The sequence below is a fragment of the Alligator mississippiensis genome, chromosome 11 (assembly GCF_030867095.1).
Source record: "Alligator mississippiensis isolate rAllMis1 chromosome 11, rAllMis1, whole genome shotgun sequence".
In the NCBI taxonomy this organism is placed as follows: domain Eukaryota; kingdom Metazoa; phylum Chordata; order Crocodylia; family Alligatoridae; genus Alligator; species Alligator mississippiensis.
In genome coordinates, this window is record NC_081834.1 from 52,280,470 (window position 1) to 52,298,134 (window position 17,665).

General features: G+C 46.8%; 2 protein-coding genes and 1 non-coding gene across 3 annotated transcripts; 1 reads left to right on the top strand and 2 right to left on the bottom strand.

Annotated features, from left to right (window-relative positions):
• Positions 1-1,759: 1,759 nt before the first annotated feature.
• Positions 1,760-2,707, top strand: LOC132243675 (olfactory receptor 4D9-like). The gene has a single exon (XM_059714065.1). The coding sequence runs from the start codon at positions 1,760-1,762 to the stop codon at positions 2,705-2,707; it is 948 nt and encodes a 315-aa protein (XP_059570048.1).
• Positions 2,708-5,610: 2,903 nt separating this feature from the next.
• LOC106739388 (olfactory receptor 10A7-like) lies at positions 5,611-16,197 on the bottom strand. The gene is made up of 3 exons (XM_059714275.1): positions 15,964-16,197; positions 9,640-9,808; positions 5,611-7,798 (listed from the first exon to the last, which is right to left on the bottom strand). Exons 2-3 carry the CDS (start codon positions 9,649-9,651, stop codon positions 6,815-6,817), a joined length of 996 nt encoding a protein of 331 aa, XP_059570258.1. The 5' UTR covers positions 9,652-9,808; positions 15,964-16,197; the 3' UTR covers positions 5,611-6,814.
• Positions 16,198-16,660: 463 nt separating this feature from the next.
• TRNAT-AGU (transfer RNA threonine (anticodon AGU)) lies at positions 16,661-16,734 on the bottom strand. The gene has a single exon. It is a non-coding gene; the product is annotated as a tRNA-Thr (tRNA).
• Positions 16,735-17,665: the final 931 nt, after the last annotated feature.

Genomic DNA, 17,665 nt, shown 5'->3' on the forward strand with positions numbered 1-17,665 from the left:
TTTCTACTATTTTCAAAGCCAATTAGACAGATGACTACCAACTTCATATTCATTTTACTGGGGATTCAGCATCCAGCTCTCTTTGATAGCATCCAACTTAGTATTTATAACCCTCCTAAGTATTTCCTAAAATACCATTTCTATAATGTATGATGCTTCACAATATTTAGCATATTTATAATCACATACACTAATAAACTAAGAGAGCAGTTTTATGTCCATATTATGAAAGGGGAACTGAAGCACAGAGAGGTAAAGGACGGCATTTAAAGGTACTTAATTCTTGAACCAAATCAGTGTCAGCTTGATGTGCACCCATTTCGCTCTTTCACAGAGATTTGAAAACCTTAAGATATCTCTATAGTACAGTCACTGTGGTGTATCTTGTGTAGATTTACTCAAACTCATTTTAAATAGCCCGGCTCATGTATTGGTAAATCTGCCTGCAGCAGCTTGCAGTTACATGTGATCTGTATAATTTGTCTTAGGAGTTGAATGACCTAGTTAGGTGTGTTAGTGTGAAATCAGGAAGAAGTCAAGGCAGGGTGATACCATAGAGACTAACTAGTTTAGGAATACATAAGGTTTCATAGACAACAGCCTTTTTCATCTGATACCATGAATCTACTTAATCCTATTTACTTGCTTTAAGTCAGTGTCTCTCAACCTGCGGGGCATGACCCAAAAGTGGGTCACGAGAGTATGTGAAAGGGTCACAAACGGATTCTCCTTTAAAAGAGAAAAACATGGGAAAACATGTCTGAGTTGCAACATGGGCTGCTTGGGGCCTCCATACCGCCCTCCTCTACCACATATACTGGGGGGCTGCAGCCTGTGGGTGGGGGGCAGCAGGTCAGGAGTGAGAGGCACTGGGTCAGGACTGGCCATTCATGTTTAAAAATGAGTCCTGCTACAAAAAGGTTGAAAACCGCTGCTTTAAGTCACATAAAAGTTTTGGAACCCCCCACCCCAGTAATTTCCAAGCCAAGAAGATGTAATCATAATGGCTCAAATCGTGGTGGACGAAGAATAAACAGAACTTAGGCGTAAATTCAGAGCTAAATTGAAAGTTAAAACATGGAAATATTTTAACTATGCTTTTTAGTGAAAGTTTTAATCAAAACAGAATGAACGTAGAATGTGACATTGAATCTGATACTAGAATAATTTGTTCAGACATTGGACTAGAAGGGAAAACCTGGGTCATCAAGTTCATTCCCCTGCAGTTGCACTTACAAGGAGCCATGTGGTTTATTCTTCATTTTATAGTGGTTTGCTGATCCTAACTTATGAGAAATTCATGTTTGGTGATCATGAACTGAGGTCATGAATGGCAGTCTCCTTACCTTTCTATATGCAAACAGTTATGTGTCTCTAGACATTGCTACTATGCAGGTATACCCATATATACCTCCTAAGCCCATATCAAAGCACTTCAGCACTTGTAAAGACTGACAGCATTCCACCTAATAAAATGGCCTGTCTATAACCTATACAAAATTCTTCAAAGGTAGCATTGCCAATGTATTAGGTCACCAGGATAACGTTTTCTTCTAGAGGGCTATGGGAGTAGTTGACTCTGAAGGAATGGAAAGGAAAGGAAAGGAAGGAAATTCCCAATCCACATAGTGTTGTTAAAGTAAATCTAAGGTTAAATTAAGGTTGGGAGTGTTAATCAATAATTTAAGAGTAAAACAATGACAGAAATGTTTATCTTCTCACTGGTGTCCTCCCTGCAGATACTCTTTCAGACCACTAAATGGAGCAGGAGAACCTCACCAGCACAATGAAAGAATTTGTCTTTGTAGGCGTCTCTCAGAGTCCTGAGCTGCAACATCCACTTTTCCTAGTCTTCCTCATAGTCTATGTGACAACCTGGCTTGGCAATGTCACCATCATTCTCACAGTGATCTCTGACCCTCACCTCCACATACCTATGTATTTCCTGCTGGCTAACTTGGCTTTCCTGGACCTCAGTGAGTCCTCAGTGACTGCCCCCAAGATGCTGAGGGATTTCTTAACCCCACACAAAACCATCTCATTCAGTGGGTGCCTGACCCAGATGTTTTTCTTCCACTTTATAGGAGGCACTGTGGTCTTCCTCCTCATAGTGATGGCGATTGATCGTTATGTGGCTATACATAAACCATTACAGTATTTGACCATCATGAGCCAAGGTGTGTGCATGGGGATGGTGGCTGGGGCATGGCTGGGTGGCTTTGTGCATTCTGTTGTCCAGATTGCACTGATCATCCAGTTGCCCTTCTGTGGACCCAACATTTTGGACAATTTCTACTGTGAAGTCCCACAGGTTGTCAAATTGGCCTGCGCAGAAACTTATATAATAGACATGCTGATGGTCTCCAACAATGGGCTGGTTAGTACAGGGGCCTTCTTCATATTGCTTACATCCTACACGATCATCTTATTCAAGATAAGGATACATGTCATGGAAGGAAAGCACAAAGCCCTTTCTACTTGTGCTGCCCAGATGACAGTGGTGACATTGCATTTTGGACCCTGTATCTTCATTTATGACAGGCCTTATGAGAATTTTGCAGCGGACAAGGCAATTTCTGTGCTCTACACAGTGGTCACCCCTATGCTGAACCCAATGATCTATACATTGAGGAATGCTGACATGAAAAACGCCATCCGGCGGTTACTGGGAAAGGTTCTGTTTTCTGTAAATAAATCAAAACATTAATTGACTTTTGCTGCTGTATTCCATCTGCATATTTATCACAAACCAAAAGTTCCAGATTAAGATAGTTGAATCTTCCAAACAAACTAGATTTCATAGGAATCAGACATCCTAATGTGCCAGGCACTGTTGTGATTTCAGAATCAAGTAACATTAATTTTGCTTTCAAGCAAGAACTGTCTCAAAAGTACTCAAGAAATTAGAATTGTTAACCAAGATCTTCAGTCATTTCAGTGTGGATCCTTATATGATCTCCACATCAAAGTATCTGAGCATCTCACAGTCCTAAATTATAGGAATAGATGCTATTCCCATTATACAGCAAGAGAGTTTGGGAACAGAAAATGTAAGTTACTATCGCAGGCCACCGAAGGAGTATCTGAATTGAGGAAATTCAAAACTGAATGATTGGCTCGCTTTTTATATTGTAGTTTTTATCTATTCAAGAACAAATAGCTATTTTGGGCAACTTTGACCCTTGGCTAGTTCTCTGGTGCAAATAATGTGTTAATCATGCCAGAAATAACAACGTGTCACATATTCATTGTATTTATGGCCCCATAAAATGGCAAACCAGCAACAAACATTCCATGAAGAGTATGTAACATCTTTGTGGCTGATTTATATGGCTCCAAAAATTGAATGTGTGGCTTTGCCTGGTCTGGAGCCTGGCTGGGGGCTACCCTGGTCCTCATATTGGCCATCAGACCCTCAGCATTGGGATGCAGGCTTGCCAGGACCCAGCATCTTAAAGAGCCATTCCCTATAACCCTCAGTGTGGGGATATGGCCAGGCACTCAGGGCAAAGTGGAAGCAGTGACTTCTAGTAGACACCACATTTGCAAACATGAACACACAACAGCCTGCAGCAGCTGCTTCTTTTCTGCTCCTTCCTGCCCCTGAAGTTGGCACCCAGGGTGGTTGCCCTAGTGCCCCTCCATAGCTTACAACACTGTCTGCAACCCCTGTTCTTTAAGGAGGTGGTTCCAGGTGAGTCTCAGGGCATGGGACCACTCTGGGGTCTGAGATACAGCCCTCCCCTGCCCATCTTCAGGACTGAACAGGGGAGACACCTGAGTCTGAACCAGGACCAGGGCTGCCCAGTGCTGAATCCCAATCCTCAGTGCTTTGCATTGGGATCCAGGACTGGGCAGCCCTAAATTCTGGGACTGCCCCCTGCCCAGTCAATGGGATTGGGTTGGAGACAAGTCCAGATCCCAAACCCACCCAGCTCCCCCTGCTATGTCCCTGGAGGCAGCACCAGGTCTTGGGTCCAGGATCCTAGGCCTCTTTAAAAATGGGTGCACAACTGACTGCCTGCATCAGTTTAAAGAAGCACCTGGCAGAAGCAGTAAGGGATGGAGGAGCTCCTTTATACCCAGCTGTATGTGCTTGGCACCTCTTTAAACAGGTGAATGCAGCTGGTTATGAGAGAGCTTTTCCCATTCCAGCTGCATGTGCCCCCTTAAAAGGTGCTTCGGGCAGGGGCACTGTAAGCCTGACATCAGGGAGCCTTTACCACCTGCAATCTCCCCAGGGCAGGGGTGGGCAAAATACGGCCCGTGGGCCAGATCTGGCCTGCCAGGCTATTCTATCCAGTCCATGCGGTCCCTAAAAAATTTAGAAAATTAATATTTATCTGCCCTTGGCTCCTGGACAGCAAAGGCAGCTTGTGAAGCAGCCACATCTCAGCCTAGCATGGCTTGGGCTCTGGGCAGGCAGCAGCAGCAAACACTGCCTGGTGGTGGTGAGCCGGGAGGGTGGGGAGGAGGCTGCTTTCCTCCATGCTGAGCAGCAGCTTCTGCCCAGTTGCTGCTGGCATAGCTCAGCCATGACGACTGAGCCCGGAGCTGGCGCAGGGACCAGGCAAGTAGTGGTGGCAGGGATTGAGCTGGTGCTCAGCACAGGGGGCTTTAAGTGGCTGCAGCAGGAAGTGCTGGCCACAGGGAGTGGGGACCACTTTCCCCTCTTTCCTGCCTGCCCACTGGCCACCCTGCTTCCAAAGCCACATCCACACCCACACACGCACATCCACACATCCCCATATATAATCACTTTTGCATACATACCGCAAACTCACACAAATCAGGACAAAAATATTTTTTTAATTAAATTAAAATATATTATTATAGGTGTTTGATTTTTAGTATATAATTTGTTGGTTTTTTTCCCCCTAAGATGGCAAACCCTTTTTACCAGGGGCAAGGGGAGGAACTTCCAGTGGCAAAGGTCAGAGGTTAGGGCTAGGACTTCCAGTCCCAAGATGATGACCAGGGGGCGGAGCACCTGTCAAGGGGTGGGGTTACCCATGCAACCCTCAACAGCTTGCCAAAATTCAGTAAGCAGCTCTTCACCTGAAATAATTGCTTGCCCCTGCCCCAGGGTCTGCACCTTGCCAGCTCTGCCTGTGCCTCACCTCCCCCTTGCCTTCTCCCGTCCCACAGAATCTACCCTGCTCCAACCCAGCACATGGAGCACATGCTTGTTCTGGTCCTAGCCCAGCCCAGGACAGTAGAAGTAGCAGTGGTGGCAACTTTGGCCTGGGCTCTGAGGCCCAGTTGGAGCTACTAGTACTGCATCAACTGTTATTAGGATAGTTATCGGAATTAACTTTTTTTATGGGTCCATCTACAAGAGACACTTACTGCAGAGTAGACCAATTAGCTCCACAGTAGAGTGTCATCATCTACACATGAGGCACTATTAGGCCAGAGTAAATTAATTTACTCCTCTGCAGGATAGTACTGCCAGACCCAAGTGCTATCCTGTGGTGGAGAAATGTACACCACCATAATGCACATATAGACAGTGATAGGGCTTGCTGGGGCATGAGAGTGGTACACCGTGGGGTTTGCCTGCTGGCTAACTTCACACTGGAGCATCTCCATGCCCCAGCCATCCCCTCTGCAACATGTTGACCAAGGGGAAGCAGCCCTGGGCTTTCAGGCTGAGCCCCTGAGCTGCCTGCCAGCTGGCCTGTGCCTCCCTGGCTCAACGTACTGTGGTCTCAGGCATGCATGAGGACGCTGCACCTGGAAGCAATAAACTCTGGCATTAGCTGTGCTGGAGTTTATTGCTATATGGTAGTAGCAATAAAGTTTTTTTTCAAAGTCCCCAAAGCAAGTAAGAATCCATTCCTCCCTTCCCTTTCTCCTCACTCTGTCCCCCTGGCGTTCCCTGGCAGCCCAAGGGCAGGTGGGAAGTAGGAAACCCACCTGCTGCCACTGCTGCTTGTAGCTTAGCCTAGCTCCATGTGCAGCCCGGCTGCAGTGGGGCAGGAACAGCTGTGTAGCCCCTCATCCCTGGCTCATCTGTGGATAGTGGCAGCCACAGGTGGGGAAGGGGTAGAATGGAAGTGGGGAGATGAGCATGGAGGGAAGGGAGGGGGGAGAGAAGACTCTTATCTACTTGAGGGACTTAAAAACAGTCCACAGATGCTACTCCAGTGGTTTGGTCTGCCCACCCTGATGTGTGGGGGAGGCTTGGAGTTGGGGTCAGCCACCCAGGAACACAGGTTGCTGCTTCTGCATCGTCCTTTCTGAAATCCTGGTTCCACCCATAGTATCTACATCAACTGCAATAGGATTTGGACATTAAGCTTCTTTGGATTCCTTTTAAAATTCAGCCTTCATGTTTATATTGCTGGGGGGGTGGGGGGGTCTGCATTTGAGTTAGGTAAATTAATAAATTCTTATAATAGGTCAGAAGCATAATTATGACCATCTAGTTTGACCTTCTGCACAGCATAGCCCCCCAAATTTCATCCACTGAAATCTGCATCTAAGGCAACAACTTGTGGCTAAACTTCAGAAAGTCTTCCCAGCTCAATGCAGAGATACCGAGTAGTGGGTTAGCAAGGGGCCATAGGCAAAATGTTCTTTTGCTTTATTATTGGCTTCACTGTTATGAATCTGTGCCTCATTTGCAGTCTGTATGTATCCAGCTTCACTTTCAAAACATTGGATTTTGGTTTACTTGACTGAATAACTGACATGGCATTAATGCCTTTCTTAAATTAGGATTTTTGAGTCTTCGAATCAGCTGTGTCAATCAGTGAACTTGCTCTTTCACTGAAATGTAAGACATTACATCCCAAACTCAAGGAAACCATCACCTGGCTAAAGGCAAAATTGACGGCCTTTCCATAAACATCCCTAAGCCAAACAATCTTCTCAGGCTTTCCTTGACCTCCTTGTTCCTCAGGCTGTAGATAATGGGGTTCAGCATGGGCGTGACCACCGTGTAAGAGAGAGACACCAACTTCTTACTGTTGGATGAGAGGTTGGATTTGGGGCGAAGGTGAATGATGCCAGCAGTGCTATAGAACAGAGTCACCACCACCAAGTGGGCTGCACAGGTGGAAAAGGCTTTATGTCGGCCCTCAGGTGATGGTATCTGGAGAATAGCATAGATGATATGGATATAAGAAACAGAGATGAAGAAAAAAGGAACCATCACAATTATTACAATGTCTATGAAAATCACCAGCTCAAATAAGGAGGTATCTGCGCATACCAGCTTCAGCACTGGGGAAACATCACAGAAGAAATGGTTAATTTCTTTTGACCCACAGAAAGGAAAACTGAACAACCAAGAAGTGAATCCCACTGCCACTGAGACACCAGAAAGCCAACATCCTGCCACAATTTGAATACACAACCTCTTACTCATGATGGTGGCATAGTGCAATGGGTGGCAAATGGCTACATGCCGGTCGTAGGCCATGGCACCTAAGAGGAAGCATTCAGAGGTGACAAAAAGTATGACACCATTCAGCTGCAGGGCACAGGCAGAGAAAGAAATGGCTTTTCTTCCCACCAGCAAATTCACCAGCATCCTGGGGACAATGCACAGGCTGTAACAGATTTCAATCAAAGCCAGGTTTTTGAGGAAATAGTACATAGGGGTGTGCAGGACAGGGTAAATTATTGTGATTGCAACGATGAGAAAGTTCCCCATCATAGTGACCAAGAACATGAGGAGAGTCACCACAAAGAGTAAAAGCTGAAGTTTGGCAAGGTGGGAAAATCCCAGCAGGATGAAGCTGGTCACTGTGGTCTGGTTCTCCACCTTCAATTCTTCAATGTTTTCCATCTGAAGAGAGAATAAAAAACACCATCAATGGCTCGATGAGGTAAACGAGCTTGATGTAGGTCTAGGTTTAGGCTTTGCATTAAAGCTAGGATTTACGAAGGACCCCATTTTTGGTTGGGACCCTGGTGGTAGCTTATAGTTCAGAGTTTCATAGTAGCTAGGATCAGGAGGGGCCTGAACAGATCATCTAGCCTGACCCCCTGCCACAGGCAGGAATGAATGCTGGGTTCACAAGACCCCAGACAGATGATCATCCAACCTCCTCTTGAATTTGCCCAAGGTAGGGGCAAGGACCACTTCCCTGGGAAGTTGGTTCCAGATTTTGGCCACCCTAACTGTACAATATTATCTTCTGATCTCTAACCTAAACCTATTCTCCATCAGCTTATGACCATTGTTCCTCGTCACCCCAGGTGATGCTGGGGAGAAAAGGGCTGAAATCGTTGTGCCTTTATCTTACACTGTATCTATAACAGAGCTGTATTGAAAGGACACATAGGAACTGATCCTGAGGAGTGTAAAACGGTAAAGCTTCCCAAGGCTGGCAAAGATGGGTTGGTTGTAGAAACACCACCTTGTTGTCCTGTAGATGAGGAGGAGCTGAGTTTTAACTTAAAAGCTGAGATTTGTCATGCACGAAGACTATGCAGCATTGGTTGATTGAATATAAATTGTATCTTGATTGATCATCTTCCCCCAATGCTCAGAACATAAGATAACCCAAGATAAATAACAGGGTAACAAAGCCAGCTAATGCATCATCTAGATCAGAGGTTCCCAAACGTTTTCTTATTGTGTACCCCCTTCCAGATTTACTAGCTGCCAGTTTACCCGTACCAGCATATGTTTATAACCCCCTAATGACAGTTATTATTAGAGTGAAACTTAAATTCACCATTACACAACTTCTCCTGCACACACCCCAGAGATGTATTGCATACCTGCAGGGGTACATGTGTCACAGTTTAGGAACCCCTGATCTACATGATCTATTATCAATAGGCCAGATACCCAGCTGGTGCAATTCATCAGTGGAGCCTGAGAAAAAGTTAATCTGATTCTATAAAAATCAAAGGAGACCGGTCCCAGTTGTTGTAGTCCACTGGAGACCCTTGTGCTGGATGCCATTTGATACTAAAGAGTGTTACTCCTTTGAAACTATATTTGAAATGGAGGATTCTCATTTAAGTATGAAAATATACAAACATACAAAATTGCATGACGTCACATTGAACGCAAGCTTTCTGTTAATTCTGCTAGATCTGTACATAAGGGTCCAAGGAGGTGAAGGCTTTACCCAAGAAATCCCCAGCTCTAGGAACCATTTGGTGATCCAGGCAAGAGAATGTGATGAGCTGACTGCTTTAAGAAGGGAAATTTTGGGGGAAGTTGGTGCAGTCTTTCCTAGGAAATGCTACCAGAAAGTGATAAAAACAGAAGGGTGATTCTATGAAAGAAAACACTGATAACTGAAAGGTTGGATGGCAGAGGACAGAAGTAAAAGAGTGAAGGGAACTGCTGAGGATATTCTGTGCCGAGTTTTCAAGAGCTCAGAGGAGAATTAGCAAGGTTTCATTCATTTGCAGCTACTGTGTCTAATAGAGGAGCTCCCTTTATGGAGCTAGGCAGACTGAAGAAAAAGCAATTATTTTCTAGGATTCTCTGGGCTAGATCACAGCAACAAGCCATTTTTGTTTTAATAAAGCATTTAAGATAGTTATAAAGTGAGGAACAGGAAAAGTTAGAAGACGGGGGAAACACACACACACACACACACACACACACACACACTTATTTTTAATATAAATTAAAGAGCTAGGACAACACTGGCATGAGCTTACATAGAATGCCATTGGGGGCGCTGGTTGTAGCCGTGTTTGGGAAGTATGTGTGTAGATGATATTTCAGGGTTGACTTGTTCTCTCCGTTTCACCGAGTATGAGGTTGGAACGTTGTATATTATTTGGTGTTGTTTCTCTGATGGTTGCTTTGTGATCAGGAAAGTTGTTCCTGTACCAAGAATAGAATGATATTGTAATACCTTGATGAAAGAAGGAAGAATGCAAGCAAAGGAAATTCTGCATGGCTGTGTCTGCCCCAAGAAGTGTTGTGGACTAAACAGCAATCAGTTTTAAATGCTATTTAACTAGAGACCTGTTTTTAAACTGATTTAAGTAACTGTAAGTCCTTGCTTCAACACTCACAACAGTTTAAGCTGGTTATATTGGATCACTGTGTACCTGCACGTTTACCATTAAAAGAAAAACTGATGACGGATCAAACTTAAACTGGTATGAATGTCCCAAAAGAGGCTTACACCATTTTCATAGACTTCATAGACATTAGAGCTGGAAGGGACCTCAGAAGATCATTGCGTCCAGCCCCCTGCCCAAAGGCATTTTAGCCAAAACCTTCCAAAAGCACATCTTTACTTACATCAGTGCAACTTCATGTGTAGACTATGCCCCTGAGTAAAGAATGCTAAAATAATACCAGATTCAGATATTCTTTCTGATGGCTGTAGACCAGTTTAGTTAGTTCAGGTTTACAAAGCTGGAACTACATAAGGCTGTAGACTAGTTTAGTTAATTCTGGTTGACAAAGCTGGAACTAAGAACAAACATTTCTTGCAAAAAGGCAAATTGGATGAGATGATGGAAAGCTGCAAACTGTTATATCCCAAAACAGACAGATAACTAATGATAAAAAAATCCTGATCCAGCATAATAATTTAGGTATACATTCAGAACAAATTAGCTTTCCAACCAAAGATGGAAAGACTATTGCTACCCAAACGGATGTGTATCTGACCATTACGATTTACATTTCTGCCTAGATATACATGATTGGGGGGGGAGGGGGGAGTCTATTTCCTTCTTTATATTTTCACCACCATGGATGGATGACTGGGTAGAGATCTAGAAAGATAAATGCCTTCCCAACTGTTGCTCCTGTACCTAACTTAGACAATACACACGCACAATGTGGGACACAGAACTTATATCTGTATGATAATGAATCTCATACTTTGTGCAGCAGATAAGGGACTATTACTACCTTCTGGTACTGAAGTAGATGGGAATATTTCTACTTTCTTCAGGAGGAACCAGAATGAGCATCAAAATAGCACAGAGAAGGAATCACATCAGAAATGCATACATACGGAGAGAGGACAGGTTCGATGTGGCCAGAGAATCTCTCTCTGCTTAACTCTACAATATGAAGTGTCTCTTCTCTGACTGCAAAGAATGGATGTATTGAGTGGGTTGCACTGGTTTAATTTTCTTTCACTGCCAATAAGGTGTTATCTCCAGACAGTGATGTATTGTTTATCCAGACAGCCTAATTGGGGTGGGGGGGGGGGGACCAAACAAAACAACACCTGATTCAAACCTTTCCCCTGTGAATGATATAAGCACCATTTAAAAAATAAGACATAATAGTTCAGAGACATAAACTAGATGCCCTTTCCCTGCTCTTTTTTGTCCCATTTTAAATTATGTCTATGAGTTTATCGTTGACAAAACGTATTTGTTTGAACAGCCTACGCATCTACTATATACATATTTGCCTTATGCATCTCTCTCCCGCAGATGTACCTAGCTACATCTTTCAATCTCTTATCTTACTTCCACCTCAGTTAGTATAAGTGGGAATGTCTGAGTTCCTGATGCAATACAAAATTCACCTGAATTGGTAACCACCTCATTAACATGCCTATCTACCATGCAGTAAACATGGGCCTAATTCAATGCTGTGTTACTCCAGGCAATGCCATGACATTTAAATAAAATAGGAGTGTTATACCGGAGAATTAGGTATGGGAGGTTAGCTTTCCAAATGGGCTGATGGTGTTTGGCATTCAAGCCTCAATGATACTCATGACCCCAGGTGCTTCAGTCCTCATCCTTGTGCTCTAGGACAGGGATAGCAGCTTGTCCCTTTCTAGGCATCATCCCACTACACACCTGCATCACCCCACATGTCTGGCAGTGATGTGCCGAGACACAAGGCCATGGAGGATGACATTGTATAAAATGTAGGGCCAGTGCAAGGGATAGCAGGTAGGGATCTGCAGACCTCTGGAGCCCTCTCTCAGAGATGCTGGAAATGACATGCACAGGCCAGCCATTTGTTCAGGCCATTCCTATGCTGTCTGCCCTGCATCATGACATAACTCTGCAGCTACCTCTTGTGGCTCCAGCGTATGTGTGGAGGTAGCCCTTGCAAGTCACTGCCATGCTTGTTGCCTTTTTCAGAGAGAGGTACTATGCCAGCCCTTTTCCAGTCCTGTGTAAACTTGTCTGTCTCCACTATGGAAATATTGCCAAGGGCTCCCAGATCCCTTCTGCACAGTCCTTCAGCATCCAGGGATGAAGTTCGTTGGGCCTTGACGACTTAAATAGAGTCAAGCACATCAAAACCTGCCTTGAGTCTGTGCCATGGTCCCACATCCAGCATTTGCCTCTTCTTCAGGCTGTATATACCTCTGCTGAAAGGGCACCCCACACTTGTGAACATGCAGATGAATATGGTATGACTGTCTTGAACTATGGAAGTTCAGCAAACCCATCACAACCCCCAAAGCCATCGTTCCTCACCTCCCTCACCCCCCACCTTCCCTCAATGACTGATGGATATACGAGCAACAACTCACATCCATGACATAAGGCAGATCGCAGTCACCCTGCTCTTCCAGGTCAACCCCTCTCCCCTGCCTGAAACACTTCCAAGTAGCATGAGGCAGAAACCAAGGCTGTAAACACAGAATATAAAAACAGAAAGGAAGGGCAAGGAAAGCACTAACAGAAGTGCTCACTTGAGAGTCATTAGGGACTTTACTCATCCCCCGCCTCCCCTGACCTGACATCAAGGTTTCCTGCAGTGTCTCCTCTTCCATAAATACTATTCGCAGTATAAGTTACAAGCTGCCCAAGGCTGAGATGACTTGTTAGAGTTAGCAGGAACGTTAGTCAAGGTTAACAAGCACTAGTGATCAGTCACTTATTTAAAACCCTCTCTAATGTGCACTGCTCAGATCAGCCACTGGTAGGCTGGCAAACAAGGCTGTGGCCAGGGCCCTGCAAGTCTGCTTTGTGCCTGCCCTGCTTTCCAGCTCTCTAGGTACAGTATAGACCAGGCAAGAAGTCCCCCCACCCCCTTGGATAACCTACTACAGCCCTCCCAAAATAGCTGTTTTACCACCCAGTTGCCTCTGGGTTCCCACCTCCAACCTCCAATTTGCCTCTCTTTCCTACACTGTGCTGACTCCATTGGCCAACCCTCTCATTTACAGCCTGAGAAACAGGGAAGTAAAGACTACTGTAAAGAAAGTTGTCTCTGTGTTTATGAATTGGAGAGGAATGCAAACGTTGTTAAACTCTATTAGCAGGTTCAAGCATAATGGAAATAACAGGAATCAGAGCTGTAGAAAATGAATTGCTCCTGGCCCGTGTGTTTTGTGGCGATCTAGAAAAAGAAAAGCTTCAGAGAGATTCAATACATTTTACACCCTGTTGTAATGAATGGATTGTCCTGACACTGTATTATTCATTTTTAAAATTGTTCCAGATAAGAGTATTAACTTGATTGTGTCATATGAATTTTCTGTGCTTCAAGTCAGTATACACACATTTTCTTCAAACTAAGGCTTCCAATACTTGGGCCCAGATATAAGTCTCCCTTTAGGTTCTGCATCATGGGCCTGTGCACTGGTGGATATTAAAGAGTGGCTGATGTGGTAAAAACCAAACCTCTTTACACATTGTTCACAAACTTGTATCCTTACCTTCAAACAGTTAATTTGTCCACAAGAGTGTCCAGAAGGGACTTGAACAAAGTCTACAAGGATCTTAAACCATCTCTAACTCACTCTCAAATAGTTTGTTTTAAACACGTATTTCACTTAATTCACAACTGAACCTATGTCATTTTATACTGTGCTCTGGTGAATGGCCAGAACCAAGGCTTCAGGGATAAACAATGACAATCAGGGACTTGTAACTGATAGTCCATGAATAACATACTGCTCTTACCTAGTTTTTATTCTGGTTAAGTCTTGTCTTACGGGCCTGAGCATGGGATTATACTGCTGAACAAATAGGGGAATGTAGGGAGCAGAATTATCTGCTGTCACACTGAGATCCTCATAAGAAAAGTGGTAATGATGAAAATTACGAACTATCAATTATACGTTGGGAAGAGGTCATTAGTAGGCATGGTGTTATTTGCTTGCTATTTGTAGCCTTCATGAATATATTTGTAGCTTGATTTTAACCCACCTCTAAGAGTGTGGCTAGCAAATCCTATTGGACATGACATGTCTCACTAATTTAAGGGCTTTCAAAAGTCCCAGCTTTCAGGGGGAATCCCAACAACCTGTGATCCACAGGCTCCCAGGCTGGAAAGGAGCTCCACACCGCAAAACGCTTGCCTTCCAGCCTTCCGCGGGAAAATCCTTCTCCGCTCCCAGGGGGCAAGAAGGCAGAGACCAGCACCCTCCTTACAGGGCCCGGCCCGCCTGACTAGTCACACCACCCATGGGGGGCAAAAGGGAAATGTCCAGAGCCTGCTTACAGGGACAGTCGATAGCCAGCCAAAGGACAGAGGTGTCCGCAGAGGCACAGTGAGACCTGCACCCTGCTTACAGGGTGGTCCACAGCTCTGCAGATCCCAGCCCTCCACCAGGGCACGGGACTCGCACCCTCCTTACAGGGCGGCCCAGCCGTCTGGATGTGGAGTGCCAGGCACAGATGCAGAGAGAAGGACCGGTGCCTGGACACAGGGATCGGAGAGGAGGCCGCAGATTTCAACCCAGCCACGGGAAGGTCGTCCAGCTCTGGGGTCTAAGGAGTTTGCCGTCACCCCACGAGACTCGGCTCCTGTCTGCAAGGCCGCCCTGTGGCACCGCGCTGCAGACTGCTCCAGCTCTCTCATGCCAGCGCAAGGAGGCTACGCCCACCCTGCTTACAGAGGCACCTCTCCGACTGGCTGGCTATGGCAGCGAACCTGGCCTCCCAGTTACGGGACGTCCAGCGCTATGCACGTCCAAACCCCCTGTCCTTCTCCTGTGATAGCAGGCAGCACGCACCCTGCTTACGGGAGCCTGCACCGTCCGCAGCCGCATCTGGCAGCTGGCCTGGACCCCGCTTACAGGGTGGCTACGCTGCGCAAGACCGCCAACCAGACCCACGGCTTTACGAACGAGGTGGTGGCGACACATGCCTTGCTTACAGGATTCCCCACCTGCCACCTGACTGCTGCACGAGTGCAACACCATCGAGGGCAGAGACCCATTTCCGGGTTATAAGGAGTTTGCCCAAAAGCTCACGCGCCCAAAATTTGGCCAATACATGATGGAGACCTAAAGGCAGGGAGGCCGTTACGTCCAGAGTCCCTTTCCTTTGCATCCCACTTTGCTGGCTTTTGGCCTCTCGTGATTTGCCCACCGCATGTCCTTCTGGAAGCTGCCTTTTCTCCTGATCTCTGTCACAGCTATCACCTTATCAGGAGAAAAGGCAGTGGAGACAAGGTGATAGCAGTGGTAGAGATCAGGAGAAAAGGCAGTAGACACAAGGCAATAGCAGTAGCAGAGGTCAGGAGAAAAGGCAGTGGCAATTAGGCAATAGCGGTGGCAGAGATCAGGAGAAAAGGCAGGGGAGACAAGGTGATAGCAGTAGCAGAGGTCATGAGAAAAGGCAATGGAGATCAGGCTATAGTAGTGGCAGAGTTCAGGAGAAAAGGCAGTGGCAATCGGGCGATAGCAGTAGCAGAGGTCAGGAGAAAAGGCAGTGGCAATCAGGCAATAGCGGTGGCAGAGATCAGGAGAAGAGGCAGAGGAGACAAGGCGATAGCTGTGGCAGGCCACGGTTAGAAGAGAACAGAGCAAGGGTGAAAAGGACCCTTGGCTTGGGGGACCAAGGAGACGGGCAAGGAGGTGCCTAAACCTCCCTGCTCTGGAACATGCACCAGCTGCACCAGGGAAATGGCACCAGCTGCCTCTGGAGCTGGATAAAAGGGGATGCTCAGCACACCAAACTCCAGGGCCAGGCTGCCCAGGCACAACACCAACCAGGGCTCATCTGGGAGTTAAACCCAGGATCTCTCACATCCTAAGTAGGAATCATGCCCCTAGACCAACAAGTCACATGCCTAGCATTGCTCACCTTTACCCTGCAAGAGTCCATGTGACCCCTGAGCACCTGAGCAGCAGCTGCACCACAGGCAGGCCCTGCTGGCCTTGGCCTCATGCTGCAGAAGGGGGAGCAGACAGTGCAGGGGGAGCAGCAGCCACCCTCACTGCTGGGGTCTGGAGGTGGAGCAGCCCTCCCACGGTGGGCACAGGATCTGCAGACAGTCATAGAGGACTGCACCAGCATGCTGCAGACTGCTGTGGGACAAGAAAGCAGGCGGCCAGGGAGCATCATGTGGGACTACCTTTTAAAGAGTGATCCTAGCACGCACGCAGCTGTGGCTGGAGCCTCCACCTCCTGCTAGCTATGGCAAGGAGGCAGAGCAGGGCCAGAGGAGGCCTGGGGCAGGCTGCTCCCAGAAGGAGGAAATCTCTTCCAAATGGATGCATGTGTAGACAACATCCCAGGGCTGGCTCATTGCACAGGAAATTACTGAGCAGTAAACCCAAATAGCATTAATTGCATGTGTAGGCAGACCCTGTGACTTATGAGGGACGACTTGTGACTGAGTACAATGATCTGATGAGGTTTGAATAATGATTGGTTTTAGAGTCCAGAGTTCCAAAAATTATCCCACGAACTGCCTTAAAGCAAGGAAATAGTGAGATTTGAACTCCCAAGCCCAGGCCTCTACACCCTAAGCTACAGAGCCATGCCAAGCACAAGATATAGGCCCTGCTGGGATTTGAACCCAGGATCTCCTGTTTACTAGACAAGTGCTTTAACCAGCTAAGCCACAGGGCCTCCTCTCTTTGGCTCAAAATCATGGGAATTTCAGCTGTGTCATTCAGGGTTTATGTCAAGACATCAGTTTAGCTCATTTGTGTCCCTACAGGAGCCTGATGATCAGGGTTTTCCATTTCCCTCGGAAAAAAAAAATGGAGTAAATTGTGAATTTACCTTTTACCGGAGGCAAATGTGGATTTCTCATTTTACCGGGGAAGCCCGTGAATTTTGCAGTTTTGCCATGAGCTCCCTGCAGGCTGGCACAGTTCATATTTGCCAGGAGCTGGCAGGGAGCTGGAGGAGGGCGGTACAAGCACATGGCCCCAGGCAGCCCAGAAAGCAGGTCCTGATGGGGGGTGTAGGAAGGGGCGGTACTGAGCCCCCATAGGGAGGGAAGGGGAGATAGGGGTAGTTGGGGAAGGCGGGGGCTGGGGCTGCCCCACTGTTCCCTGCCATGCTGGGTCGTGCCCACTGGGCTGTGGCGGTCCCAGGGTAGGGGAGCAGGGTGGGAGCCTGAGCCCGCAGGCTGTGCCCACAATGTGGATAGATCTGGGGGGTGCAGGTCCCCCCTGCCTCCCCGGGAGTGCGTGCAGAGCCAGAGAGCTGCCACCCCTTCCGCCCAAGGACACTACCTGCCCTGCGCTCAGATCTGGCGGGCACGGGTTCCCCCTGCCCCCTGGGCGTGCATGCAGCAACGGAGAACCAGCCTTCCGTGCCCAAGCCCACAGCAGGCAGGCAGCAGCGGGGAGCCGGGCTGCAGAAGCTGTGACCTCCTGCCTCCTTGCCCAACTCACAAGCTTCTCCTCTTCTCCTTCCCTCTTCTCCTCTTCACACACCACACCAGGTAACAAGGCCACACACCTTGCCAGAGGAAGGACTTCAATCAGGGAACTTCAAACTGGGCAGTCAATGCTCTACCAGCTCAGTGACACCGCTTCTAGGAAAGAAA

Bases quoted from the DNA above. Each gene is read 5' to 3' on its own strand.
- LOC132243675 (XM_059714065.1), top strand. From the start codon at position 1,760: ATGGAGCAGGAGAACCTCACCAGCACAATGAAAGAATTTGTCTTTGTA.